The 8,718-nt window shown below is 47.4% G+C and overlaps 1 protein-coding gene across 2 annotated transcripts; it reads left to right on the top strand.

The window, feature by feature from the left end:
- Positions 1-7,122: 7,122 nt before the first annotated feature.
- Positions 7,123-8,495, top strand: LOC125987062 (janus kinase and microtubule-interacting protein 3-like). Of its 2 annotated transcripts, XM_049751182.2 has the most exons (4): positions 7,123-7,466; positions 7,523-7,756; positions 7,836-7,961; positions 8,331-8,495. In XM_049751182.2, exons 1-3 carry the CDS (start codon positions 7,392-7,394, stop codon positions 7,950-7,952), a joined length of 426 nt encoding a protein of 141 aa, XP_049607139.2. In that variant the 5' UTR covers positions 7,123-7,391; the 3' UTR covers positions 7,953-7,961; positions 8,331-8,495. The 2 variants fall into 2 exon arrangements, with proteins under 2 accessions (XP_049607139.2, XP_049607137.2); XM_049751180.2 differs by having other exon boundaries at positions 7,836-8,495.
- The last annotated feature ends 223 nt before the right edge of the window (positions 8,496-8,718 follow it).

Below are 8,718 nucleotides of genomic sequence, written 5' to 3' on the forward strand. Positions count from 1 at the left end.
GTGGCGTGACATAAATTGTTTAAAGAAATAGATCAAAGGTTTGGATTTTTATTTCAGAGTCAATTGAAGCGTAACTTTAAAAAGTTATTTTCATGAAAAAGGAAGTGAAGAAAAGGGGAAGTGAAAGGCTTTACCAGGGGCTAGCTGTACATTGGTGGAAAGTAATGCATGGTCAAGGCGGAAACATCTGCTGAAGGACAGCAGGTGTACGAGCGTGGGAAAATTGTCCAAACCCTATACAGCGTGGGAAAACTGACCAAAATCTATAAGGCGTGGGAAACTAGGCGGTCTTACCCTATAGAGAGGATATAGGTACCAGACAAGCCTATAAAAAGTCCTGCAGGAGCAGCTAAGAGGCTTTTTCCCCCAAAGAATACGTGAAGAAGCCCGAAGGAGCTTCAAGATTTTTTCCAGAGTCCCGGGATCTTTGTGTGAGACGCAGGATCGCTGGTCCGAAATTAACTTGGATTTACTCCAAAAAATTGGACTGGACAACTTTACAGGAGAAACTAGGTGAAAGAAAACGACTTTTATGTATTTTAGCGAGAGTGGGGAATAGTCATCGGGCCGCCGGCCCCCTCGAGGCCAGCCTAATTTGGATTTTAGAAGTAAGATCGAATTGATCACTCGACTTTGCTTCCACCAAAAATAGCACGCAGCTGGTATCTACCTTTTCCCTCTTTCATGAACTGTGTTTTGCAATCGAATTGTTCTGGGATTGAATGATTTTATTAACACGGGTATCAGTGAGTGAAATTGTTCGGTTTCTGGAGTAATTGAGATTTGTAATTCTATTTCATGTTTCTTCAATAAATGTGTTCCGTATATTATTTACTTGGTTGTGCTCTGATTTGTACTAAATTTGTGCAATCGATGGTTTGGGGTTGATTTGACGATTTGATTAATGTGCGGGGGGTTATTATGGTATAACATAGGACCGTAATAAATAAAAGTAACATCAGACAATTGTAGAGAATTGAATAACTTTCGTAGTTATTTGAGACACGAGTGAATTTCAATTCGTTTGAAAGTTTGCTTCGTCTGAATAAATTAACGGAAGTGTTTAAATTGGATTATTAGTTTGGTGTAGAACTGAAAGTAATTTAATTATTTGAAGGGCGCAGGCCCGTTCCCCCTTTTGACGGGCCGCGTAAAACGTAACTCCGAACATGTTAGAGAATTAAATAACTTTTGTAGATATTTAAGGGAAGCGTGAATTTCGTTAAAAGTGAATTCGTTTGAAAATTTACTTCCTCTAAATAAAATAACGACGATGGTTAAAATAGATTATTAGAATTGGTGAAGGATAAAAGTATTTCGATTGTCCGTCGGGCGCGGCCCAGTTCCTAAATTTGTCGGGCCGCGTCAAAAGTTAAACAGGACACGATCGAAAAATAGACTTGCCTTCCAAATTAATTACTGGGCAAATCTAAATAGAGTAAGACATTTTTATTCGTTTTAAGAAAGTTGTTACTCTTTTTAAAGCAATCAAGTGGGGTGAAGCACTGGCAGTCCCGAGCGGACGAGCTCCGATCAGCTCATCACCAGCATCGGGAGGAGCTGAGCCGAACCAAGAGAGACTGCGAGAGGGAGATCCGTTGACTGGTAGGACTGATCAGATGCGCGGTGCGTGGCTATGTTCCCAATTTCGTCGTATACCTGCAGTGCAATGACACCTAAGGCATTCTATTCTATTTCACAAGAAGAAAATTTTCGGTTGCTCGTTTCGCTTTTGTCACAGCAAAGGTGTTCTAGTCGATTCAAGAAAAAAATTGGCCGGTTGCTCTCTTTGTTTTTGTCACAATTCTGGCAAATGAGTTTGCCCGCCTGCCTGAGCGCTCCCCGTTTGTACATCCAGATGGATGAGATCAAGCTGAAAGACAGAGCGGTTAGTGTTTTGGATAAAGCCCTGGGGCCGGCCACGTCCACCGCCTTCAGCTGCAGACTCAGGCTGCCGAGCAGCAGATCGCTGCCCTGAGGGATTCCCAAAGGGCGGGCCTAAACTACCCTGGAAGTGGGGTCAACGCCGCTACTAGCAATCCCCTTCATAGCGTAAGCCACCTCATCATACACTTGCAGTACGCATGACTTAGTTCGTTGCTGGAGGAAGGTAGCACAAAAACAGTTTTGAACTTTGAACGAGTGGTTGTGTGTGTGTGTTGCGGGACGTTTTCAGTCTCAGGAGGATCGGGACACGCGACGGTTTCATCTGAAAATCGCTGAGCTCAGCGCAGTCATCAGGAAACTGGAGGATCGAAACGCCCTGCTTTCTGAAGAGCGCGATGAACTGGTAATTTATTGACGGCACGCTTGAAGGTTTGCGCTACGTTTGATGCGCGCCATCCAGCGAGGCACCCATTGCGCTTGCTTATTAGTTGAGCGGCGCGGCGAGTCACTTGCCTGGTAGATGTCTTTTATTGGGAGCCAATGCCACGATTCCGTTCAAACCGATGCAAAAGGAATGGATACGTTCTGGCCCGCGTGTTGTGCGTCTTTCACATCCCGCACTTCATGCTTGCAGCTAAAGCGACTGAGAGAAACAGAAAGCCAGTTTCTGCCACTCCTGTACAAAAACAAACGCCTGAGCAGGAAGAATGAAGACTCTCGCTGGTGCTGTCTCGCCTTGAAAACAAAGTGCGCTTTGTCACCCAGGAGAACGAGGAGATGGCAAGCTTGGTAAGTCGACGTGGACAACGGCGGCGTGCCAACAGAGTCCACTGCATTTGTGTTCCACAGAGAAGGCCTAGTTCGCTCAATGACCTGGACCGCGGTTGCGGCCAGCAGGACGGTGAAATGGAGTTCCTTCAAGTTGTGGAGCAGCGGCACATCATCGACGACTTGTCCAAGGTCTTCAGGCAGGCGACTCGGTGCACGTACGGCAGCGCCGCGCTCCAAAGCTTGGCCGGCGGCCGCCGTCCAAAAAATTGGCCCCTTAAATTCCGACCTTTCAAGCAGGAGCATTGTGCGCACGCGTTTGAACACGCTTTAGACTTGTTTTGCCGTTTTCAGCAGCTCAAAGCTCCCGTTTTGTCAGCGCCTTTGCCACTCGCTGTGCGCTGAAAACAACGGACTCGCCCGGCTGCTCAGCCCGTCAACCATTAGCCGCGAGCGCGACGTCATTGTCCGTAGGCAGCTAGTGGCAAAATGCACCCTGTTAGAGTTGCGCTCGCTCCAACTTATTTTGGAAGAACCACACGGGAGACAAGTAAGTTCTTTTGGACACCTGCAGGTGGAGAGTCCATCCGTTGTACGAATGAAGTCTGACTCTCGGCTCCTGCACGAGCATTTTTATTAAGAGAAACAGGGTGGGTGTAAGCGTGGATTGAATAGAGAAAGCCCTTGACCTCTAGTCAAATCATAGCAAGGGGTGTTTTACAACTTTGTGTAGGAAGTTGCTATCGCTTATGATAGGGATAAATAAGGGATAAATAATATTATTTATTACAGGTTGCAGTCAAAGTCAAAGCAACATAATCATACGATAAAGATAATCTGGAAAACCCTGACACACCCTGTAGTTGTCACTTTTGGAAAAGACGAGCGTCCCTCCAATCATCGCCGGTGACGTGTTTTTCAGGCTCTGGAGACAGGAGCTCATGTCAGAAATGTCATTGTGAGTCGCGTTTGTTTCTGCGCCGGAGCCGTTCGTTCCCTTTGCATCCAAAGAATCTCAAAGGCGGATTATTTGTGTCGACAGGGGAGAGATTTGCTGCTACGATACCGACGTCGAGAATCTCTGAGGAGGAACAAAGCGTGAGGTCCTGCAAGGTGAGTCTGTTTGTTTGCGGCTGCTTGGTGTTGCGCAAGATGAAATGGCCTTTTTCTCGCTATCGTTCTTCTCGTCGATTCATCGTGAGGTGTCGCTTCAGTTTGTTCAGAGAGATGTTTGCTTCCGCGCCCGCAGGTCATCGAAACATTTTACGGCTACGACGAAGACGTGTTGGTGGACTCGGACGGATCGTCCTTGTCTTTTCACACCGACAGAACCCCCGACACGGAACCCGAAGAGGTAGCCCGCCATTTCTGCCAGCGTATTGGCGCCAAACATTCCTCTTCAGCCTGGAATCGGACTCGTCTTTGCGTCGCGGGTGCTTTGTCGCCGGTCTGACTGATTCTGGTACTAGTGCTGTGTTGCATTGGTGTGTGCATGAGGAGGCGGAGCTTCGCTACCGCCAGCTGACGCAAGAATATCAAGCGCTGCAACGAGCCTACGCTCTGCTAGCCCAGACCAGCGGAGGGGACTACGACGCCGAGAAGGAGATCAAGGTGGCGCCCCTTCCCGCAACCCCCGGCCGGGTCGCAGCCTCCCCGTTCTCACCCAGCCTCGGGTGTTCTCTGGTCTGAAAGGAGGAGGAGGAGCCTCCCTCCTCCTCCTTTCAGACCAGAGAAAAGCTGATGGTAGTGTCAAACGCACCTCTTTCAATAAGGTGCCCCCGGCTTCCCGGTAACGGGTTTGTCTTAGCCGGGTTCGGAGATTCGTCCGTAATCTAACCACCCGAGTTAAATTAACTCCACCGGAATCAATCTAATTTCTGTACGACGCCAATCCCTCTCAAGTCACCCTAAGCTCGAGCCGAGTAACTCAATTCGAGGCAAGACTTCGAAGTGACCGCATCGTATTGATGGCTCCCCGCTAATGTTTGAAGTTCTTATTATGTTACGGATATTTTTAGATGTCTTTGTTAAGACCTCAGGGATTCGTTTGTATAGCGCACCCTAGCTCTAGTTTTGCCGAAGTAAATGTGGATATGGGTCCGTTCTACTTGGTCGCTCAAGCAGCGAGCCGACCAACTTGTTTATTCGAAAGAGAATCGAATTAATAAAAGTGTGACAATAATAGCATTTAAGGAGAAAATTAATGCACTTTACGTTATTAATTCTAACTTCTTATATGTAGATCTAGCACTTAACTGTCGGAGTGCTTCACCCCACTTGATTGCTTAAAAAGAATAACAACTTTCTTAAAACGAATAAAAATGTCTTACTCTATTTAGATTTGCCCAGTAATTAATTTGGAAGGCAAGTCTATTTTTCGATCGTGTCCTGTTTAACTTTTGACGCGGCCCGACAAAATTAAGAACTGGGCCACGCCCGACGGACAATCGAAATACTTTTATCCTTCACCAACTCAAATAATCTATTTTAACCATCGTCGTTATTTTATTTAGAGGAAGTAAATTTTCAAACAAATTCACTTTTGACAAAATTCACTCTTCCCTTAAATATCTACGAAAGTTATTTAATTCTCTAACATGTTCGGAGTTACTTTTTACGCGGCCCGTCAAAAGGGGAAACGGGCCTGCGCCCTTCAAATAATTAAATTACTTTCAGTTCTACACCAAACCAATAATCCGATTCAAACACTTCCGTTAATTTATTCAGACGAAGCAAACTTTCAAACGGATTGAAATTCACTCGTGTCTCAAATAACTACGAAAGTTATTCAATTCTCTAAAATTGTCTGATGTTACTTTTATTTATTACGGTCCTATGTTACACCATAATAACCCCCCGCACATTATTCAAATTGTCAAATCAACCCCGAACCATCGATTGTACATTCAGTACAAATCAGCGCACAACAAAGTAGATGAATATACACAACACATTTATTGAAGAAACATGAAATAGAATTACAAATCTTAATCACTCCAGAAACCGAACAATTTCACCCACTGATACCCGTGTTAATAAAATCATTCAATCCCAGAACAATTCGATTGCAAAACACAGTTCATGAAAGAGGGAATCAATTTTTAGCCAAGCTAAGAAATCAAGAAGTGAAAATCACATTTGTGCTTCTCCAAACAATTTATGTCACGCCACTATTCTCATAGTGACGGACGGGTCCCTTGATCGAATTGACTAACAATATTGCTTTAAGCTGTTACAGAATACATTTTTAGCCAAGCAAAGAAATCAAAAAGTAAAAATCACATTTATGCGTCCATGCGTGACTCACAATCCGACACCGTGTTCCTGTTTTATTTCTATTTTAACTTGCTTAGCTTATTTTGGCCCCTTTTTTGGTCTCATGTTTTGGTCTGGCGCCATCTTTTGGACAAATTTGGAATTTCAGCTCTGCCAATTTATTCCTGTGAACAATCCATATTTTACCATTTGCACCATCTCTTCCCCCCATGTTACATGACAGTAGAAATGGGTCACTATCAAAGCAGAGTAGCAGATCTGGAGTCAGCGCTGAAGCAACAAGGACAGGTAAGCTTATCAATGAGCACACCTTTTTCTCAGACAAAATAGCTACATTCTTCAGTCACTCATTCGTCTGGCATTACTGGACCAACCCCCCCCCGCCCTGAACGTGGCTGGGAAAATGCGGAGAAAAGCAAATGTCATTTTCCAGTCAACCAAAGAATTTGTGGATGAAAATGACACAACATTCCAAAGCTGTCCACGCGTTTGTCTCTTCTAGAATGTCAAGTGGGTGGAGGAGAAGCAGCTGCTGCGTCAGAGCAATCAGCAGTTGGCCGAAAAGGTGACGGAAAGAAAGGCGCTGGGCGGAGTCGCTTGGCGTCACACCCGTCCGGAAGCCCCGCAGATGAGGTCTGACTGTCTTTTCAGGTCAGGCGGATGGAGGCGGAAGAAGCGCGTCTGAAAGAGCACATCCAGGATATCCGAGACCAAAACGAACTGCTTGAGTTCCGCATCCTGGAGCTGGAGGTGGGAAGACTCGCACAAGCGTGTTGAGGCCAGAGATGTGACGGACGGACGGATGCACGGATGCATGCCTCTGCCTTTCAGGAGAGGGAGTGGCGCTCCCCCGTCTTGAAGTTTCTGCAAGTCCGTTTCCCAGACGGCCTCAGCCCTTTGCAGATCTACTGCGAGGCCGAGGGCGTGAGCGTACGTAAGGCGTCCCTCGCAACCCTAACCTTAACCTGAGGTCCCAGAACACCTTACATTGCTCCTTGCGCCTTTCCCCAGGACATCGTCATCAGTGATCTGATGAAGAAGCTGGACATCCTGGGCGATAACGCCGTAAGTGTATGTCGAACTCCTTATGTTCGCACTCCACGAGACTCGGCGGCTCAAATGTGACTTTTGGAAGGCTTTGCGCTGAAAGAACCTTGTTGACGCTGTGCCTTTGGGCTCTTGCAGAATCTCACCAACGAGGAGCAGGTGGTCGTGATTCACGCCAGGACCCTTCTCACCCTAGCCGAGAAGGTAACGCGCACGTCCACGCACGCTCTCGCATTCTGCTTATGTGACAGCAGCCTTTCCTCAGTGGTTAGAATACATCAAAGTGACCAAGTCAGCACTTCAACAGTAGATGTTGGACATTGAAAGTGAGAAGGTAGACAGACACGCGACATCAGCCAAGGGGAACTCCGGCAATGTGCCCCAACAATTCTGACTTTGAGCTGTGCTAGGATATGTTCTGTAAGCAGAAGGGCTACCTGGATGAAGAGTTGGACTTCAGGAAGCGTTCCATGGACCAGGCTCATAAGGTAAGCCACCCTCAAATCTCCCGCCGGACCACTGATGGACGAGGATTGCGGCCCAGAGGATCCTGGAGCTGGAGGCCATGTTGTACGAGGCGCTACCGCAGCGGGACTGCCCCGCCACGGACGGCGAAAAAGCCAGCCACGCTGGCGTGAATGACGTGCCGACGGCGGATCAGAGAGAAGAGCTTAGGAGCGCCGTGGACCAATGGAAGCGAGCCCTGATGTGCGAGTTGAGGGAGCGCGACGCTTGCATCCTCCAAGATAGAATGGATCTGCTGCACAGCGCGCAACAGGTAAGGGCCCAAAGCCAGCCCGGCACTTACTTGCACGCTTACTGGCTTTTGAAGGCCACTTTCCATTTGTCCGTCCTAGAGGAACAAAGAGCTGAAAGAATTCATCGAAGCTCAGAAGAGACAAATCAAACAATTGGAGGAGAAGTTTCTGTTTCTCTTTCTATTCTTCTCCTTGGCCTTCATTCTGTGGCCCTAACACCAGCTGGTGAGTGAGCTCCAGCGGCACCGCACTCGACACCTCCGATACACTGCCAGCCGGTCTCAGACGTTGGCAGACGCTCCGATGCCGACGTATACCCCCCGCCACGGTGACAGAGGCACCGCGTCACACCGGCGCTCATCCAATCAGAAGGCAGGAAAGGCAAATTCACATGCAGGGCACTCTTGAACCAGAAAAGAGCGCCACAAAAAACGGTTGTTGCCCCAAACGCGCACTAAAAAGGGTCAGAATAACAAGAGTCCCACCGGCCAGCCGGGGCCACCCGTCCATCCATTTCTTCAGGGGGGAAAAAAATTTGAGTCACCGGTGAGTACATTTTGCATTTAGCTCTGCTTTTCTGCTTCTGTCTTCAAGTGTGTGGCATCCTGCGACCAAAGATTCAGCCAACCCCAAAGCGGTTGACCTCAACGTCCCACCACCATGCCGACCAGAGCAGGTGACGTGATGCTTTGGACATCCTTCCGTCTCAGATGCCCAAAAGTACTCTTTGCCACATCTGCGGCAATACGGTGTCTTTTTAAAGGTGCAAATAAATCCAGCGTTGTCATGCGGTCGCGTTTATTTTTCCAGTTTTTTGTCTCGTCGATTGTCGTAACTTTACTTCCGGTTTTATTTTGTCATCCATTCCGTTTCAGTTCGTGTTTCCTTCCTCGGTGTTTGGTTGTCTTGTCTTCCCTGATCCCGATTGTGTGCACCTGCGTAATTGACACTAATTGTCATCACCTGTGTCCCCGCCCTTTTG

The sequence above is a fragment of the Syngnathus scovelli genome, chromosome 19, assembly GCF_024217435.2.
Source record: "Syngnathus scovelli strain Florida chromosome 19, RoL_Ssco_1.2, whole genome shotgun sequence".
NCBI lineage: Eukaryota > Metazoa > Chordata > Actinopteri > Syngnathiformes > Syngnathidae > Syngnathus > Syngnathus scovelli.